This window comes from Sarcophilus harrisii, chromosome 2 (assembly GCF_902635505.1).
Source record: "Sarcophilus harrisii chromosome 2, mSarHar1.11, whole genome shotgun sequence".
NCBI lineage: Eukaryota > Metazoa > Chordata > Mammalia > Dasyuromorphia > Dasyuridae > Sarcophilus > Sarcophilus harrisii.
This window is the reverse complement of record NC_045427.1, coordinates 661,561,236-661,581,066: the sequence shown is the minus strand read 5'-3', so window position 1 is coordinate 661,581,066 and position 19,831 is coordinate 661,561,236. Positions and strand designations below refer to the sequence as shown.

The 19,831-nt window shown below is 61.2% G+C and overlaps 2 protein-coding genes across 3 annotated transcripts in view; both read left to right on the top strand.

Moving 5' to 3' along the window:
- ADAM8 (ADAM metallopeptidase domain 8) overlaps positions 1-7,001 on the top strand; it is a gene marked incomplete in the record, with an annotated part of 25,253 nt that extends 18,252 nt beyond the window's left edge. Inside the window, 8 exon segments of the mRNA XM_031949405.1 lie at positions 2,557-2,641; positions 2,934-3,020; positions 3,527-3,638; positions 4,201-4,339; positions 4,624-4,692; positions 5,003-5,053; positions 5,696-5,758; positions 6,046-7,001. Of these exon segments, the coding sequence (XP_031805265.1) occupies positions 2,557-2,641; positions 2,934-3,020; positions 3,527-3,638; positions 4,201-4,339; positions 4,624-4,692; positions 5,003-5,053; positions 5,696-5,758; positions 6,046-6,093 (654 nt within the window).
- Positions 7,002-7,823: 822 nt separating this feature from the next.
- LOC116422022 (sperm flagellar protein 1-like) lies at positions 7,824-17,265 on the top strand. Of its 2 annotated transcripts, none has more exons than XM_031957080.1 (7): positions 7,824-8,157; positions 9,469-9,580; positions 11,220-11,382; positions 13,852-13,921; positions 14,818-14,902; positions 15,242-15,340; positions 16,407-16,548. In XM_031957080.1, the coding sequence occupies exons 1-7, from the start codon at positions 8,013-8,015 to the stop codon at positions 16,417-16,419; spliced, it is 687 nt and encodes a 228-aa protein (XP_031812940.1). In that variant the 5' UTR covers positions 7,824-8,012; the 3' UTR covers positions 16,420-16,548. The 2 variants fall into 2 exon arrangements, with proteins under 2 accessions (XP_031812940.1, XP_031812939.1); XM_031957079.1 differs by having other exon boundaries at positions 7,827-8,157; positions 15,238-15,340; positions 16,407-17,265.
- Positions 17,266-19,831: the final 2,566 nt, after the last annotated feature.

Sequence of the window (19,831 nt, the reverse complement as noted above, 5' to 3'; positions counted from 1 at the left end):
GCACCAGTCTGCGCTTGCCAGGGTCCGGCTCTTTGTGCTTTTGCTTGTCACATAGGCCGTCTGCCTCCAAATCCCGCAGGCTCACAGCTCTGCGACGACCTTGGACTCCGCACCGTCTCCCCCAAAAATCCAATAGCGTTCCAGGGTCTGTCAGTTTAATCTGCATCATCTCTCTTGTGGATTTCACCTCTGCAGCGTAGGCGCCTTCCCGGGCTTTTCCTAATTTCGGACCCATGTCTCTAGGAGAGCCGAGCCACGTTCCTGCTGCTCCCAGACTCACCTTGTTTAGCTGTCCTCCCACAGAGAGGGAGGCTGCAGGTTCTGCTGGTGGGGGGGCTTCTGCTCCTGGTGAATACCTGGTCTTTGCCGATGCACTCAAGGCACCGAGACTGAGCTGTTGTCCTTGAGGTGGCAACATAGCCCAGAAGAGAGCGGACCCCGGCGGTGGCGGCCCCTCCGGCAGGTGGCTGACTCCTCTCGTTCTCACATCAGCCCCTTGGAGGACGAGCAGCTTCTTCCTGCTCAGCCCCTGCCCCGAAGACGCCGCCTACGGCCACACACCCTTCGCCACTTGTCCAAGGTTTCCCAGACTTGAGCATTCTCTGCCATGCCCTGGACCCAGCTCTGGCTCCCCCCTTTCTGCTGGATGGCCTGCTCACCTCGTGTTCCAAGGCCTCTGAGGAGCATGTCGGGACTCTCGGGCTCCTCCCATTCGGGGTGGCTCCCCGACACAGCCAGGGGGTTCTCAGTGGGTACAATGTAGGGCATGCAGTTGGGATGCCCCGAGCTATCTAGGCTCTGATGCAAATAACCCTAACCCTAAGTCATCTAACTTCTCAACTGTGAAATGGGGTGCTATTGCACCTCTCTCTCGGAAGGTTTGTTGTAATGAGAGCTTTGTAAAGTTCTTAACACAGGTGCTGGCACATAGTAGGTGTTTAATTCTTCCTTCCTGACATAGGCCAGTGCCACTAAGACATGAGAAATGATCTTCTTTGTTCTCAGGCAGCCAGTGTTGTCCATCCCTTCATGGTGGACATTCCTGCTATGACATATTTTTCTCTTAGCAAATATGCTAAGACATTTCTTTCAGTGCAACTGAGGCAGATCTAGTGGCCTCAGTGGCCTGTGGGATCTCACATTCTTGGCCCACGCTTCTCCTGAACCTATGAGCTTCCTCTTCTATAGAGTAGCCCTGCCTGATGCTCCAAGCGCTCTTCTACAGGGTGGCCTTATCTCCAGACCTTACCGACTTGGCAGGAGTTAGCTAAACCTTGTGGAGCAAAGGACCATCTTCCTCCAAATCCCAAGGGCTCACAACCCAAACCATCTCTCTTCCCTAAATCCAATGGGGTCCCAAAGTTTATAGATTTCACCTCCTCAGCATCTGTCAATTTCATCTGCATCATCTCTCTTATGGATTCCATCTCTGTAGCGCATCTGTCAATTTCAACTCCCCAGTGCCGTCAATTTCATCTGCTGCAACTCTCTTGAGGATTCCACCTCTGCAGCCACTCCTTGTGAATGTCATCTCTGCAGCATCTCTTTTGGATTCCACCTCTACAGCATCTCCCTTGTAGATTCCACCTCTGCAGCATCTTTGTCAATATCACCTCCCCAGCACTATCAATTTCATCAGCTGCAACTCCCTTGTGAATTGCTCTGCAGCATCTCCTGTCAGTTTCACTGCCCAACATCTGTCAGTTTCCTCTCTGCAGCATCTCCCAGTGTTGCCTCCTCCTCTCTACAGACCCTCATCACCTCCTACCTAGATCATGGCAATAGCTTCTAGGGGTAAGAGGAGGGAGGTCTGCCTGCCTCCAGTCTCTCCTCACTCCAGTCCATCCTCCATGCAGCTACTAATTTTCCTAATGCTTGGGTCCATCCATGGCATCCTCTGCTCAACAAACTTCAGGGGCTCCAAGGCCAAAGTCATTTATAAGCTTGTCCCTCTTACCTTTCCCCAAAATGTTCTCTGGAAACATCCACAGCCAAACTCGTTTGCTAAGGCAATTGCCGCTGATGAGCAACTGAAAGCTAGGTACAACCTCCCATTGCTTGAGTTCTCTGAGTTGATGTTTTGTATGGCTTGTGAATGGTGTAATAGATATCCAGGTGGTCCTGGGCGTCCGAAAGGTTCCCCATCCCTGGTCCAGAGGAAGCTTTTCTTGTCCCCTCTTAATTCTCATGCCTTTCTTCTGTTCCTTCTTTCCTATTCCTCCTGAATAGAGGTTTGCAGGTGGGTGGTTGCTTCTTGACTCTCCCATTAGATAGTGAGCTCCTATTTGCCTTTTTTTGTATTCCCAGCATTCAGCATGTAGTAGTCACTTAATAAATGTCTGTTAACTGAGATCAACGTTGGTAAGGAATAGTCAAATCCAGGTCTGCACTACTGAGTTCTAGGAATGTGCCATCTTTGCAATGGCCGACTGTGTCTGTGTGTCTGTGTGTGTGTGAATGTGTGAGTGTGTGTGTCTGTGTGCGAGTGTGTGAATGTAAGTGTGAGTGTGTGTATTGTCTGGGCCCTGCTTTTACCCTCCGATGCTCTGCTTACAGGTTTGCAACCACAAGAGGGAATGCCATTGTCAGCCGGGCTGGGCTCCCCCTTACTGCCAACAGAGAGTGACTGATGCGACCTCAGGTAGACGCTCCCGGCGACACTTTGGTGACGTGATCTCCCCTGTGCTGGCTTCCTTCCCTTTCTCAGACGGGATCGGAGACCGGCCAGCCGGGCTCAGCTGGGCCGGTGGCTGAGGGCGCTCGCCCGGGCCCAAGGCGGCCATTGTCCGCGGCGAGCAGCCCGGAGGCGGCGGAGGCCCGAGTCCTCATTGGGAAGGGGACCTTCCTCAGCCAAGCCAAGAGGCCCGGAGGCTGTTCCTCCAGCGCAGGCAGTGATAGTCCCGTTGCCCTCTCTCCTTTGTCTCCCCGGTCAGACCACCGTCCACAGCCCGAGTCGCCCACCGTGAGCCTCCCTGTTTCAGAACGCAGTTGTCTGACCCCCACCCCTGCAGAGACGACTGGTTAGCTCCTGGTGTAACGTAGACGTCTGCCAGGCAGGGGGGGCCGTGAGGGGATACCCCCGTTCTGGGCCCGGGGGCGGAGCTAGAGGGCAGAGGGGCTCGGTGGCGGCCTCTGAGCCGCCTCACCGTGGGCTGGGTCATCGCTACGGCACAGACTGGGAAGGGCTGAGAGGAGGACTCAGCTCAGACAAGCCGCAGACCCCTGGTGGAGCGGTGGGGGGTGGGGTGGGGGGGTGGGTAGGAGAAGCCCACGCAGGTCCTGAGGTTGTGGCAAAAAGCCTAGAAGTCTCAGAGATGCTTAGATTGTCCGGACGGGCATGGCTCCGCCTGCGGCTTCAGCTCTGTCCCCCTCGGGGGTCACAAGCTTGGGTCTGTGGGCTCAAGGGCTCAGGGAGAAGAGGGGCATGGGGGTGGGGACCACCGGCCGAGGCCGTCTCAGCCGAAGGTCCGCTACCAGGTCGCTGCGGGTCGGACACAGCGGGGCCTGAATGCTCCCTTTCCCCCAGGGGCCTCCGGGGTGCTGGTGGGGATTCTGGTGCCCCTGACTGTGCTCGCCATCCTGCTCATCGTGGCCTTCGTCCTCTACAAGCGGCGGGTGCTTCCCCCTTTCCAGAAAAGGTGAGAGCCCGGAGGCTGCTCCGGTGCCCTGGCCCAGGCTCTGACTCGAGGGCAGATGTTCTGGCTTTGTCTACAAGGAACCCCGGGCCCGGAGAGCGGCCCAAGTGTCGGCGGAGCAGGGGGTGGGGCCCAGGGATGGCCCTGCTTTCTGAAGCCCCCGGGAGGCCTGTGCTTGGTGGGAGCTGAGACTCAAGAGTGCCGGGCTCAGCTGTTCGGGGTCAGGGACTCCCACAATGCCCAGCAACCCCTGGTCCCGCAGCCGGTGGCTTCGGACAAGCCGTGTCCCTTCATGGAGTCCCATCTATGAACCGGGAACGGCCTCTCGGCTCCCTTCCAGCAGGGGCTGGGATTCCCAGAGCCCTGGGGGGAGGGGTATCCCCAGCTGCCATGTGCACGTGTGTGTGGGGGGGGGGGGGGGGGGGGGCGCGGGGGGGGGGGGGGGGGGGGGGTGGGGGGGGGGGGGGGGGGGGGGGGGGGGGGGGGGGGCAGGTGAGCTGAGGGCTATGGCCAGATGTCGTCAGCTTTCCCCTCAGCCCTAGTTTGCACCCTTTGTCTCCCTCAGGAAAATGGTGACGGAAGCCCCTTCCGGCCTCTCCAACCCCTTGTTCCGAGAAGCTGGCAGCAGGGCTCCCCGCCCAGCCTCTGCTGCCCCTGCTGCCCCCCGCCCCAAGCCTGGGGTCCCTAGACAGCCACCCTTGGCGGTGAGTGCGGCTTGGGGGAGGGGCGACGGTGACTCCGGGGGTGTGAGCAGCCCCGGCAGGAGCCCCTGGAGCTGGGGCTGCCTCACAGACGGGCCGCCGTGAGGGCCTGGGCCAAGGAGGCCTCCTGCACCCAGTCGCTCTCCTATGGGGGTGGCCATTCTTGCTGGGTCCCGAGCCCCCCCGGGACAGCCCACCTGAACCCAACCCACTGGGCTAGCACAGACCGGCCCGGCCACCGGGCCCTCGGAGCAGCCCCCATGACCCCCTGCCGCGTTTCTCCCCAGCCTCCTGCGGCGCTTCGGCCCGAGGCCCCCTTTCAGGTGCCCGTCTATACCAGGCAGATCCCTCCACAGGTAAGCTGGGGCCCGCAGCCGCGCTTCCTGATGGGAAATGGGGACCTGACGGACGACAGAGGGGGCAGAGAGACCCGGTCCTCCCCTGGGCGAGCGCTGGGGAAGGGGGAGGAAGCCATTTCTGGGAAACAAATAATCTGGCGATACGAGTCCTCGGGGGCTCCTGGAGAGGTGAAGGGGCTCGTTGGGACCCAGGACCCTGTCCAGGATGGGGATAGAGCCGGTAGTTAAGGTGCCATGGGCTGGCCTCGGCCCCCCCCCCGGCTCAGGGCAGCCCAGGGGCCCCATCCCCTCTTGCTCTCTCACACAGAACAAGCCCGCACCACCCAGCAAGCCGCTGCCAGAGCTGAAGCCCAAGCAGGTGAGGCGTCTGCTTTGGGAACCCTGGGCTCCAGGAGAGCTCTCCCCTGGGGGCGATTCGGGGGGTGGGCGAGGCAGGCGCCCCTCGGGCCTCTCCGACTCCCTCACCACACCAATTCCTGGGCCTCCCCCCTTCCAGTTGGACCCTGCTCCGAGCTTTCCACTCGCCAGGAAGCAGGGGAGACGGGCCTGCCCATTCTGACCCTTCTGGGGCCCAGGCGTGCCCACGTTGCCCTTTTCAGTTCACGCCTCCTTTCCCGGCCTCGCATGGGCCTGGGAAGCGTGAGGGGGACCTCTGACATCTCGGCTTGTGCCCGGGACCGCAGCTGCCTGCGGGGGGAGGGGGGGTTGTCCTAACCCGGGAGTGTCAGAGCCGAGGCGTCCCGCGGTCCCCTGGGGGGGGGGGGGGGGCCGGGTGGGTCCCCGGGGGGGGGGGGGGCCTGGAGCTCCCAGAAGCCCCTCGACCATCGCCCGCTCCTGGTGGCCCAGGCAGCTTCCCGGAAGCCCTCGGCCGGCTGGGGGTGGGGCCGGGCTGCCTTTGGCAGCTCAGCGGCCCATCCCCAAAGGCCGCACGCAGGCCTTGCTGAGCTTGAGGTGCTGGGAGCTCTCTGGGGGGCCCAAGGGTGACCCGACTGCCTTCCAGGTGCTCAAGCCAACTTCTGCTCCTCCGCCGCCGCCCGTAAAACCTCCGGCTGGGCCCGCTCAGGTAAGGTGCCCGCGCACCGGGCTAGCTTTTAAAAATGGTGAGATTGGGGGGTGGGGGGAGGCGGGCAAGGTCTGTCCTTTGTACCTGTCTTTAGGAACTCTCCAGTTCCTGCTCCTGCCCTTGTAAATCGGGGGGTGGGGGTCTCGGCCCCCCCAGAGCCTTTTATCTCAGGAGAGGGAAAGGCCAGTTTGACCCCGTCCATAGGGGCCCAACGAGGGTCAGCTCAGCTTGGTGGGGAGCGGGCTGTGGAATGTGCTTCTTGAGACCCCCCCTTTTCCTTCCCTAAGGGAGCGGGTCCCAAGGTGGCTCTGAAGCCGCCAGTGCAGCGCAGGTGACTGCCCACCGGCACCCGGAGACCGGGGAGTCTGCTCGTTGCTTTGATGGTCCCCATCCTGCCGTCCGGGACCGTGCTTGATGTCGCAACCAGTCATCCGCAGTGCAGGGGAGGAAGGAGCTGGGATGGCCGATCTGGGCCCCCAGGGCTGGGCCCGGACTTTGTCTGTCTTTGGAGAGCCGAGACCTCCCCTGAGCAGGCCCTGACCTTCTGCCTCTGAGGGCCTTTCCCCTCTGCACCTCTGGCCCCCGGCTGCCCGCAGGAACAGTGAGCCCCAGTCCAGGCAGCGGAACAACCAAGGGAATCTGTGAAACCTCCGCTTCCTCCCACAAGGGCAGCCTTGCTCTTGGGCGGGATGGACGTCTCTCAGGGACAATGACTTCAGCCCGGTCGTTTCGAGCGGGCCCCCAAAGGTTGCCTTTTCCACAGCCGCTGGGCGTTCGGGGACAGCTCAGCCCCCCAAGGCCAGCGCAGGTACCCTGGCCATCGGGACATATCCAGCCGCCCCCCCCCCCCCCCCCCCCCCCCCCCCCCCCCCAGCCCGACCTCACCGTGGGGCCGGACTCGCTCGCGGCATGGCCCGAGGCCTCAGCCTCGCTGGGACCCCCCCATGCCCCGGCCCACGGGCTGCGCCCTCTGCTCATCTCAGGTTTGGGGGTCACTGTGTCTGCTGCTCCCTCAAGACTGCAGGCGCTTTTCTGATCCGTTTCCATTGCTAAAAGTGCTGCATTTTGTCTATTCTATGGGAGGATCTTTGGGATAATGGGAAAATGCCCTGAATATTTTTATAATATTGAAAACTCCTTCTTTGTGTAATCGTCTGTTGTTATGGGGCTCTATGCAGGGCAGGGTTTGTTGTTTCGATCACACTTACAGATTGTTTTTGTAAAAATAAAACACGTGAAGGGAGCTTGTGCTTGGACGGTCTGTGGCTTGGGCAGGCGGCGCCCAGAGGCTGCCGCCCCTTGGAGAATTTGATGGTAAGAGTGCTCTGATGCCCAAGTCTCTCCTGCAGCTGCCTTGGCCTCCCCCCCCGTGCCCAAGGACCGGGGCTGCTCAGTGGGCCTGGTCCCCAGCCTCACCTGGGCCCCGAGCTGGGATGTGTTTGGGAGGGAGCACTCGCACAGGGAGCACTCTCACCCAGTCCTGACCAGCTCTGCAGGCCGACCTGACCCTAAAGGCCCGGCCGGGCCAGGCTGGGGGAGGCCCGCGGGCCCCTTGGGCGTCCGAGCTTGGCCTGGTGGGACCTGCCGGAAGTCAGCGTGGGGCGGTCTCCCGTGACCAGCGGCAGCAGGAAGCCCCCACCCGGCCCAAAAGTCTCCGGGACTCTCATCATTGGGGGCCCGGGCCAATGGGCGGCCCCCTGAATGACCAACCTGGGAGGTGGGTCTGGCCCCGCCCACTGCTTTGCTCTGGCCACGCCCTTTCCCGACGTGGCCCCGCCCCCAGATCAGTTCCGGTCCCACCCTGGCCTCCGCCCCTCTCCGGGGTTCCTGCGGCTCTGGCCACGCCCCTTCCCGCTCAGGCCGGCCTCTAGCCCGCCTCTTGTCCCTCTCCCTGGCCCCGCCTCCGCCTCTTGGCTCCATTCGATGGGTACCGCCGGGCTTCCGGGCCAATCCACGCCCGCCCTGCCTCTTGGTTCCCGCCCCCTCCCGGCTCCGGCTCCGCCCGCGTCCGCCCCGGCCCCGGCCTGCTCCCAGCCGCTGGCGCAGGGCCCGCCCCCGCCCCGCCCCGGTAGGCCTGGCTCCATTCTGGCCCCTCCCCACGCGGCCTCGCCCCTCCTCCGGCGCGGCGCAGCCGGCTCCGGTCCGCCCCCAGTTTCCTCCTTGGGTGACTTATGTCCCTCCCGAGCTGCCGTCGCGCCCCGCCCGGTCTCCCGGCAACGGCGGCTCCCGGACCCCCGTTTGGGGTGACTGAGCCATGAATCGGTCTGGGCGCACGGCCCCGGGCTCTCTGCTGTCCACGCCGCTGCCGCTCACGGCGCTACACCACCTCTACGCCTGGGTGGACAGCGTGCCCTTCAGCCGCCCCAAGCGCCACTTGGCCCGGGACTTCAGCGACGGCGGTGAGCCCGGGGCGGGGGCGGGGCGAGCCCGGCGGGGCACTGAGCTGGGGCCCCGACCGCGGAGCCGGCGGGTTTGAGCCGGGGACTTGATTGGCCGCGGGCCAGCCAGGGGCAGGACGCCGTGGCCTGGCGTTGGCGGCAGCTCCGTAGAGGGAGGGGGCCGGTCTCGAGCAGCCGGCGTGGCGGCCCTGCGATTGGCTAGAGACGGCGGGGGGCGGGGCCCGTCACTAGGCAGCGGGAGATGCAGTACAGCCATTGGGTGCTGCGTGACCAAGGAGGGACCGGTCCCCTAGCAGCCAGCGATGCGTCCTGCCGATTGGCTGGAGGGAAGCACGGGCTCGGCTGCGGCTCCGGTCCCAAACTACGGGACCCTTGGCCCTGCGAAGTTCGGGGTCCCTGAACGCCCGGGTCCCTCCGGTCGATTTCAGTTCTATTGCGGGGGCATGTAAGTGCCGAGGATGCACAGATTGGGAAACGCCTCTCCCGCCCTCGGAGCTCGGTGGGGGGCGGGGAGGATACAAGTGGATACAAAGTATCAGGCGGTGACTTTGTTGCAGCTCCGGGTTCCTTCCCCTTCTGCCACAAAAGTAGAATTCGGTTTCTTTTTTTTTTCCTTTTTTAAAAAATTAGCTTCCCCCCCCCCCCCCGCCGAAATCCATTTCAACATTCACCTTCGCGAAACCTTGTGTTCCAAATGTTTCTCCTCCCTTCGTCCCACTCCCTTCCCTAAACCTCAAATAATCCAGTGCAGACTAAACGTGCAATTCTAAACATTTCCCCACATTTATCACGCTGCGCAAGAAAAATCAGATCCAAAAGGGAAAAAGTAATAAAAAAGCAAATAACCAAAAAGATGAAAACACTACGCTTGGATCCGCATTCGGCCCCCACAGCCCTCTCTCTGGGTGTAGCTGGCTCTCCGGCCCAAGTATGTTGGAATGGCCTTGAATCACCCCATTGTTGCAAAGAGCCACGTCCATCACAGTTGATCATTATATAATCTTGTTGCCTCGTACAATGTTCTCTTGGTTCTACTCACTTCCCTCAGCATGAGTTCCTGTAAGTCTCTCCAGGCCTTTCTGGAATCATGCAGCTGATCATTTCTTTCCTTTTTTCCCCCCTGAGGCAATTGGGGTTAAGTGACTTGCCCAGGGTCACCCAGCTAGGACGTGTTAAGTGTCTGAAGCAGGATCTGAACTCCGGTCCTCCTGACCTCAGCACTGGTGCTCTATCCACTGCGCCCCCTAGCTGCCCCCTGATCATTTCTTATAGAGCAATGATAGAGTTTGTTTTCTTGTGAATTCACTGCAGTGATGATTGCAGAGATTGTAAAACACTTTGAACCCAAACTTGTGGAAATGCACAACTACATCCCGACCAGCAACACGGAACAAAAGCTGAGCAACTGGAGCACCCTCAACAGGTAAGTGCCGAGGCTTTTGGGGGCGCTTCACGGAATGGGTCTATGGGGTGCACGGGGCGCCACGCCGGAGGGGATCCGGCCTGGGCACAGCGGGCGTCTGGATCTGCTGCATGGGACGGGTCTGTACAGGATGCATTGGGCACTGTTCTGGATGGGGTCTGTACCGGGAGCCCGGGGCTCTGGGGGGCTGCTGGGGGCGGGGCTGCACTGGCCAGGTTGGTAGTGACAGCAGGGGTCACGATCCGGGCTTGGTTTGGGATTTCCTCAATGGTTGAGGTCTCCAGGCTGGGGCTGGGGTCGTGGCAGTGTTGAATCAGGTCAGATTCTGAGGGGGATGGGCTAGCAGGGATTGGAAAGTTGTCAGTGGGAAGGAAGATTAGCAGGGAAGGGGGCAGGGCTAAGGAAATGAATTTCAGGTCCCAGAGTCTACAAATGCCCACAAGTGGAATTGGGAATAGGGGGAGATCATCCCACTTGAGGAAGTTGAAGAGGGGCCTGTGCTTTGGACTTTGGGGTGCCCTCCGCTGGCTTGCCTCAGTTTAGTGGGAAGAAGGAAATCCTCATTATCCAATCCAGGTCACTGCAAGCCAGGCCCTGAAGGCTGGGGCCTATCTCTGGCCCTGGGACCTATCTCTGCCCTGGGACCTATCTCTGGCCTTTGGGACCTATCTCTGGCCTCTGGGACCTATCTCTGGCCTTTGGGACCTATCTCTGCCTCTGGGACCTATCTCTGGCCTGGGACCTATCTCTGGCCTCTGGGACCTATCTCTGGCCTGGGACCTATCTCTGGCCTGGGACCTATCTCTGGCCTCTGGGACTATCTCTGCCTCTGGGACCTATCTCTGGCCTGGGACCTATCTCTGGCCTCTGGGACCTATCTCTGGCCTGGGACCTATCTCTGGCCTGGGACCTATCTCTGGCCTCTGGGACCTATCTCTGGCCTGGGACCTATCTCTGGCCTGGGACCTATCTCTGGCCTGGGACCTATCTCTGGCCTGGGACCTATCTCTGGCCTCTGGGACCTATCTCTGGCCTGGGACCTATCTCTGGCCTCTGGGACCTATCTCTGGCCTGGGACCTATCTCTGGCCTGGGACCTATCTCTGGCCTCTGGGACCTATCTCTGGCCTGGGACCTATCTCCGCCTCTGGGCTTGAGGCAGGTGGTTTCCTGGGAAATCAGAAACTTGGGTTTGCATTGGGAAGATTAAGAGCTTTGGGCCACGAGGGAGGAGAGTGTGGAGAGAGGCCGGGTCTGTTCAGAGCCTGAGGGACCCCGAGGGTCTCGCGTGTCTGGGGGTGCTGGGGCCGCCAGCATCCATCGTGTCTTTGAGTCGTAGCAGCACAAGCTCCTGGGCACCTTGGCGCCCTCCTCTCTAACCCCCTTTCCTTGCAGGAGAGGAGTCTGAGCTCTGGGGGGCAGGGGAGTAAAACCCCGACTCACAGGGATACAGGGAGTGAACATCTGCCTCCAGAGCCAGGGAGGAGCGGGGCGGGGGGTAGCTAATGCCAGGCTGTTGCTTGGTGCTCCCTCTACCACTTTGTGCCCTGAATTGGAGCCTCTGCCTTCCCAGGTGCCCCTCGTTTCCTCAGGAGATACAAGAGGCCGACTCTGAGCCCTTCTTCCCGGTTGCTTTTCAGGAAAGTGTTCCCCAAACTTCACTTCTATGTCTCCGAGGAGGACATTCGGAAGGTTGTCATCAGCACTCCGGGGGCTATCGAGTCTGTGCTGTCCACACTGAGGCAGAAGATGGAAGAGAAGTGCCAAAGGAAGGCCATCCAGGAGGCCAGGATGAACATGAAGGTGCGTCTCGAGAGTCTCGGCCCTGGGCTGCTGTGGTTTGCTCTAGGAAGAGGCCCTTGTTTGCGTGGGCAGCGAGAGCCCGGGGGCCGCCGGGGCCTCTGCTCCCGTGGAAGGAAGGCGCGGGCCTCTCTTTGGCTGCCCGGGCTCCCTGGGCCCTGAGGTGGCTGAGCAGGGACTCCCGGCAGCTCAAACTCCACCTAGTGGCTTGGGGCAGCCTTCCCCTGCCCGGCACCTGTCGTGACTCTGGTATGGGAGACGCGGGGAGCGCCGGTACCGCCTGCTCTGTCGGCTCTGGGCTGTGTGGCCAGATGGAGCAGCAGAGGAAGCTGGGAAGCCACTCACCCCTCGGCGGATGGCTCAGGGCAGGGAGCAAGGCCAGGGAGACGGTCCCTTCCCCTCCGGCCCCTTCCCCTCCAGCAACCGCTACACCTAGGGCCCCTCAGACCCAGCTCTGACCCCAAACCTCAGGAGAAAAGAGGCTCCCGGCCTGACCTCCAATCCCTCCACAGTCACTGCCATTCATCCTTGTTCCCCTTTCCAAAATCTTTATTTTAATAAGATGAGCTAACTCCTGGCAAACTCCTCCCTCCAGGCCTTTGTGATGGGTCCCCCCAACAACTTTATCAAATTTTATTCTCAGTATCAAGTTTGCTCCCCTCCCCTTTCCCCTTCTCTACCCATTGAGAAGGCAAGAAAAGCAGAACCCGTTACAATGGACAGTCATGCAAAACAAACAGCCATATTGGCCATGTCCCCCCAAAAAAAACAAGTCAAGAAAAAGAAGGAGCAAAGGCTCCCATCAGCTCTGGAGGGGGACGGAACGCTCCATGCGTCGGGAGCCTGGGAATGTCCCGGGCCACTGTGTTGGGCAGAGTAGATAATTCTCTCCACCCTCCCCGGGTACGTTTTCCTGGCTCTCCTCACTTCACTTTGCATTGATTTGTGTCAGCCTTTGGTTTTTGGAAAGCTCATCCTTTCTTATAGCACAATAACGTTCCATCAAAATCTCATACGGCACTTTGCTTTGCCCCCCCCTCGTCGATGGGCACCCCCTCGCCAATGGGCATCCTTTAACTGATGGCATCCTCTCGCCGATGGGCACCCTCTCATGGATGGGCACCCCCTCATGGATGGGCACCCCCTTGCCGATGGGTACCCCCTCACTGATGGGTAGCCCCTAATGGATGGGCATCCCCTCAGTTTCCAGTCTTGGCCCCCACAAAAAGAGCTGCCATAAGTTTGTGTGCCTGGGATCCCTCTCCTTTCTCTCATCTCTTTGTGGGGCAGGGACTACCCCAATGCTTCCCAGTAGACACGGTTTAACAGGTTTGGGCACAGATCCAAATTGCTGTCATGAGCACTCGCAGCCCCACCAAGAGTCACTGGAGTCCCTGGACGTCCACATCCGCGTCCCCCAGGGAGGATCCTGCTGCCAGGGCAGAGAGCCTCCACCCCGTCTTCCGGAAGTACCCCATCCCCCTCTCCCCTGCTGGGCTGGAAGCCCAGTCCCAATGCAGCCCAGGGAGGCTCGTGGGGCCGGGCCTGAGGCCTTTCTCCCTGCCCCCCTTGGGTACTTGGTCAGGCAGGAGCCGCTCCTGGCCCCGCAGCTGTTGACCGGCCCAGACAGGCTTGGGGGGAGGGGGTGGCAGGACCCCTCTGGGCTGGCCTCTCCCCAGGCCTTCTTGATGCTGGAAGCACCATCCCCTGGACGTTCTCTTGGGGCGATGCAGGGCCTGTGGAGAGGGGTAGGGGGTGTTTGGGGGCTGCCCTCTGGGCCCACAGGATTGTGGGAGTTTCACTTGCCAACGAGCACCTGCGGGGCGGCCCATAATGGGCTGGGAGGGCCGGCTCTGCTTAGCGGCGCTGACCCGGCCGTCCCAGGGGCCCGTGGGGAGATGCGCTGGCCCCCCCAGGCAAGGACCCGCGGGCCGGGGGAGAGCGGGCGCCGCTGGGATCTTCTGCGATTTGTCATTTCCCCGCCATGGGCCGGCGCCTTCTCTGAACCTGAGTCACCCAGTGCCGTGGGTCCGGGACCCCCGAGCAGAACCCACCTCCCACTGCTCGCCCTCCTGGGGAAGGGGGCGCCACTCAAAAACTCTGTCTTAAAACTTGTCCTCGCGGGCAGCTGGGAACAAGAAAACACGATTGATGCGCGTTTAGGGACGGAGTCGTGCCAGGGCCTGCTGGCCGGGCCGGACCCCTCCATGAGGGAAACTGGAGACATAGAAGCAGAGGCCGGATGTCGGAAGCAGGCGGGGGCCGGGGGGCCTCCCCAGAGGGGAAGAAGGGCAGCCACGGGTCCTTGGCGAGAGGCTACATGATGCTGGCCGAGCCCCGGAGGGGGGGCCCGGGTTGGCCGTGGGGCCGAGGCCGCCTCTCCCGGGGTCCCCCAGCAACGGCCGGGAAAGGGGGAGGGGCGTCTGTGTCCAGCCGTTTGGGTGCCGACCTTTCCTCCCTCACTTTCCGCAGGACCCCATTGGCTTCGACAGCATCAACATTAACAGGCACTTGGCAGAGCTGGAAAGCTGCAAGTCCACCGGTAGGCTTTTAGTAGGCGCCGACTGTGAGCCCAGGAAGGGGAGTCTCTGTGCCTGGCCAGGATGCGCCAGGAATTCAGGGCTGGGGCAGCGCCCAGGCCCACAGAAAACTCGTGCCCTCGGGCCTCGGGCTGACCGGCCTAACCCGGGGCTGACCGGCCTTGCCCGGCCGCCTCCGCCCTTTTCTTTGTCTGCCTGCCTTGGCTGTGCCTGTTTCCTCATTAGACACAAGCTAGAACGGAAGCTCCCATGCCTGTGCTTTGGGGAGCCGGGCGCCCAGAGGGCAGGTCTCCTGGCCCTGCGTGACCCGTTCCAGAAAAACGGAAATGACGGCGTCTGTGTCCCTGGTGTCGGGAAGGGCCAGTGAGGCGGGTGCTTTGTATCATAACGCCCGGCACACAGTAAGTGCTTAGTCAGTGCTCTGCAGATGTTAGCGGCCACAGCACAGCACCGAGCTCTCAGTCAGCGCTTAATAAGTTCTCTGTGAGTGTTTGCTGCTGTGTGTGTAAGCACAAAGTTGGTGCTTAATAACTGCTCCACAACTGCCGCTGCCATATAACGCCCGGCACACAGTAAGTGTCTAATAAATGCTCAGGAGACGCTAGTGCCCGGAAGTGCCTGCTGATCGGTTGGCCGATTCTTTGAAGAGAAAGAGACTCCAACTGTCGGTGCCTCCGCTTCCTACAGGGTGACCCTGCGGAGGTTCCCCATCCCCCCCCCCCCCAGGGCCTCCACAAGGGCCTCTGCCCTTCCTGGGAGCCCGCGGCTCGGCTCTGACAGAGGTGCCCCCTGCAGGGTGGCGGGAAGTGCGCCCTCCGGGCCCAGCACCCTGGGAGCCCCCGAATCAGCCCCCGCCCGGCCCGTGCTCTCTGTGACCTTACGGCGCCTCTCCTTGCAGAATCCCTGGCTAACAAGGGCTCCTCGGGCAAGAAGGCGATTCCCAATCAGAAGGGAGAGGAGAGAGCCTGTGACTACTTTGGAAGGTGGAGTATGGCAGCCAGGCCAGGTGTCAGGAGCCCCCGCCCCCCGGCTCCAAGTCCCCCTGGCTCTGGGTCTCCCCGGCTCTGAGTCCCCCAGCCCTGAGTCCTCCTAGCCCTGAGTCCCCCCGGCTCCGAGTCCCCCCGGCTCCGAGTCCCCCCGGCTCTGTGTCCCCCCGGCTCCAAGTCCCCCCGGCTCTGTGTCCCCCCGGCTCTGTGTCCCCCCGGCTCTGTGTCCCCCTGGCTCTGGGTCCCCTGGCTCTGAGTCCCCCCGGCTCTGGGTCCCCCCGGGGGGTCTCCACGGCCCCGAGCTGAGCGGTGACGGCTGGCCCTCTCTCCAGGCAGGATTCGAGTCTCAGCCAGTGCCCGCACAGTGAGCCCAACTTCCAGCAGTTACTGGAGGAGAAGGAGCAGGCTCTCACCGTGCTCCAGGAGACAGTGCAGGTAGGGCCCGGGGAGGGGGGCGGGGAGGGAGCTGGGGAGGGGAGAGCCCCAGTCTGCACCTCCCTGGGCTCTGCTCTATGGCTCCCTGGGTGGTCTCCAGCCCAGCTGACAGCCCCTGGCAGGAAGCTCTGAGCAAAGCAGGGACACAGTTGTGAGCTGGGATGCTTCACCAGCCTCTGACTAGAGACAGACTTCACATACCCGCCCGGTGGTGGGAGGGATCTGGAGCCCTGAGCACCCGGCCCACAGCCCCCTCACGGGCCACCCGCTGGGCGGCCTGGACAAATCGCCTCTCTCAGCCTCAGCTTACTCATCTGTTAAATGGGAAGGAAAAGGGCCCTGGCCCGTCAGGCTGTCAGCCACAAACAGAGTATTGGATTCATTTTCTGCACCGGCTCCAGTGGGTCTGGGCCCTGGGGCTCCCTCCCAGGCTGAGAAGGGGGGGCACATATGCTTCTCTCTGCAAAGCAGAGGCCGTAGTCGGCATCCCCATTCCCAGAGGCGCCCCGGACTCCAGGGAGGAGTTCTGACTGAGACGGTCGAGCCTCAGTGGCCGCTCTGTAAAATGGGCCCACTCATGCTTGTCCCAGCCCCCCACTGACTTGACAAGGCACAGCCCCAGGGGAGAGCGGGCGCCGCTGGGATCTTCTGCGATTTGTCATTTCCCCCCCCTTCCCCCCCCCCCCCCGTGGGCCGGCGCCTTGTCTGAACCTGAGACCCACGTGGGTCCTCTCCCTACCCTCCATGTCTCTCCCTGCCCTCGGAGCCTCTCCCCGCCCACCCTTGGACAGTCTGGGCTCTGAAGCTTCTCCCCTGGGCCATTCAGTAATGTGAGTCATTCAGTAATGGGGAGCTCTGGCTTGTCAGTCAGGAAACATTTCTTAGGTACCTTGTATGTGCCAGGCTAAGCTCTGGGTGAGCCAGTGGGGAAAAGATGGGCTCCTGGGCACCTGATGGGCACAAGATGGGCTCCTGGGTACCTGATGGGCACAAGATGGGCTCCTGGGCACCTGGTAGCCACAAGATGGGCTCCCGGGTACCTGACGGGCACCTGTGTTTCCTCCAGATTCTACAGATGAAAGTGCATAGGCTGGAACACCTGGTGCAGCTGAAGGACATGAGGATTGAGGACCTGACGAGACACCTGAACACCCCAAAATAGGGGCGACATCTGGCATGGCCTTGCCCGCCTCCGTGCATGTGACTGCCCCTTCTCACCCTCTGACCTGAAACCTGAGGGGATCAGGTTGTCAGGAGCGATAGTCAGGAGGGCTGTCCCTCCCCCATTCCTCCTTCCCTTCCTTCTTCTTTCTTCCTTTCCTCCTTTTCCCCCTTTCCTCCTCCCTTCCTGCCTTCTTTCCTTCTTTTCCCTTCCTCCCTCCCTCCTTTCTTCCTTACTTTCTTTCCTCTCTTCTTCCTTCCTTGTCTCCTTCCTTCTCTGTCTTCCTCCCTCTCTTTCCTTGCCCCTTCCTTCCCTTTCTTCTTCTTGCCTCCTCCCTTCCTCCCTCCCTCCTTTCTTCTCTCTGCCCTTCACTGGCACACCCAAACAGCTCCATCTGCATATCCGGTAGCTCTCCCTGACGGGCTGACCCCGAGGTCCGCCTCTCCCCACAATTCCGTGGGGTCAGTTTGGGCAAAAATAGCCCTTTGTCCGCAGTAGTGTCCAGTGCAGGAGAGTTTACTGAGGGGCCCCTACCTTCCCCCTCCTGCGTGAGCAAGGCCGCCTTAAGGAGGCTCTCTGGAATCGTGTGTGTGCACGTGCGTGTGCGTGTGCGTCCATGTGCACACGGGTTCCTGCTGTGCCGGGGTCACAAGAGTGCTCCCTTTGTGCACGCACGTAGGCTAGAAGAAAATGCCTTTAAAAATGTATGCGGTGAGAATTAGGCCTGGAATTACTTTTACAATTAAAGAAAACCTGGTGAGGAGCCAGTGTCTGGTTGGACTGGGCCGGGGCAGGCCGTGGGACACGTGGGAGTCCCCTGGGAGCTCCGTGGCCAGGAGGCCCCTGCCTGCTCCCTGCCCTGTGGGGCTCTCCCTGCCCTCCATGTCTCTCCCTGCCCTCCATGTCTCTCCCTGCCCTCCATGTCTCTCCTTGCCCTCCATGTCTCTCCCTGCCCTCCATGTCTCTCCCTGCCCTCCATGTCTCTCCCCGCCCTCGGAGCCTCTCCCTGCCCTCCATGTCTCTCCCTGCCCTCCATGTCTCTCCCTGCCCTCCATGTCTCTCCCTGCCCTCCATGTCTCTCCCTGCCCTCCATGTCTCTCCCCGCCCTCAGAGCCTCTCCCCGCCCTCAGAGCCTCTCCCCGCCCACCCTTGGACAGTCCGGGCTCTGAAGCTTCTCCCCTGGGCCAGCATGTCTCAAGGGGCTCCCGGAAGCTCCCCGGGAGTCTCGCCCAACCCCCTCCGGCTGCCAGGATCCCAAAGACGTCTCAGTGGCTGGTCCGGGGCCGAGCCTGGCTCCTCCCTCTGAGCAGATGCAGCGGACTCGGAGGGAGGTCAGCGGGCTTCTTGCCACAGAGAGGAGGAAGGGGGTCACCGGGGTCGTCCACTCCGGAACAAGCCCTGGGCAAGGCAGTGGCCGAGGGAGGGGCGCAGACAAGGCCCGGAAGGTCCATCCCCAGCCTCCTCTCCCCCCCTGCCAGGAGTGGAAGCCTCCCGAGGGTAGCAATGGTTTTATTTACGTCTGCAAGTCTGCACAATCCAGGTGTGGCCCCCTGGGCCAGGCCGAGGGTTACCTGGGGCAGACTCAGAAGTGGCTGCTGGGATTCAGGTGCTCCTGCCCCCTCCCCCCTCCCGGGGGGCTCACGGGATCCCAGATTAATTGGGATTATTGAACAGAGACGTGCCCCACTGTATGAGAACCCCAAACAAAGGGCCCCCAAATACCTCACAAGCCCTGCTGGAAAACAGCTGTGCTCTAGAGAAGGGAATTTGGTGACTGCAGCCTGAGCGTGTACTTGGGGGTGTAAGGAAGGAGAGGGGGTGGCTTGGAGAGGCTGGAGTCACTGGGGGACCGGGAGGACCAGACTGAGCTGCTCTTCCTCCTGTCACCCAATTCCCTGGTGGTTGCAGAGAGTTCAAGGCTTTTCAAAGGAAAAGTTCAGGGTAAATCGGAGGGGTGGGTATGAATGAACAGAGCCTCCGTAGCCCTTGCGGAGCCCCGGGATTACAAACAGAAAAGACCCCCGCTCTCTGTTCGGGGATGCTGGGCGCTTGTGTTCCTGGGAGTCCGTTGCAGAAGACTTTGTGGGGAAGTGGAATGAGAGCAAACGGGGGGCCCCGGGCACTCCTGGCTGGGGGGCATCAGCCATCACCGAGACCTGCTGCTCCGCCGCCACAGATGGTGGGGAGATTGCCCAAAGACTAGAAGTATCGTGCCCACAGATGGAGACCTCTCTCCCTGCGTCAGAGGCGTGAGTTGAGAGCTCCTGGGACAGCAGAAGAAACGGCTGGGAGACCTCACCTTTGACTTCCAAAGTCAGACCTAGAACTGCCCGATTGCCCCAGAGAGAGCTTCAGAGACCCGGGGAGCAATCCTCTCATCCTGCGGGGGGGAGAATGGGCACCTGCGGGGCTGGAGGAGGGGCCCTCCGCCAACAAGCCTGGCCCGGCATTGTTTATAAACGGCTCTGGTTTTTAGAGGAGAAGGACGTGGCTCTGGGTGGCTGAGAGACGGGCTCAAAGGCCTCGCCAAGGAGACAGGGTGAGGAGGGACGGGCGGGTGCTTGGGCAAAGAAGCCCGTTTATTAATCTGAGCTTATAGACCGAGAGAGGGCTGCTCTTCTCTGAGAACGCGGACTGGGTAATTTCTCGACGCCTGCGTGTTCTCACGGGAAGCTTATCCCTCACGTCGCTGTGCTTAGCAGCACTCCCTGGATCCCACCAGACTCGGTGAGAGGCCAGCGGGTCCGCTCTCTCCCTTGGTCCCACGCGGAAGGGCGGAGCGCGCATCTGCCAGCACACCTGGGCTCCCAGAGTGCTGTTAGCCCTGCAGAGCTTCAGGCCCCGCCAACGCTGGCCCTCCCCGTCTTCCCCCTTTGTAACTCCAGGTATCAAAGCATTGCTGACGAATCCCTGGGTGCCTAAGGAGTAAGGCGCCTCTGCACGTTCGCCGCATGAGGAGTAAGTGGAACGTCCGGTCCCTCCCACACTATTAAAGGGATTTATTTGTTTCAAAACATCCGCCGTATCATTCGTCAAGCCTTTTTCATCAGTTGTGGTTTTGCTATTTTCAACTAATCTAAATCTCCAGCCAATGTAGAGCGGGCCCATGTACCGTTCTGCTTATCCGTATTTTCTTCCGATTCTATTTCATATTATCGAAAGGCACAGGTGTCACTTAAGTGGCGACCACAAGTAATGGAGACCTTGGGTGGAAATGACCAGAGAATATTCCCTGCCCATTTCCCTGTTCCCAGCGTCTTCCAGTCCCCGGTGCAAACGCAGGGCGGACTGGGCACAAATGTCCCGCTTCCCGTCCCGCTTTGCGACTT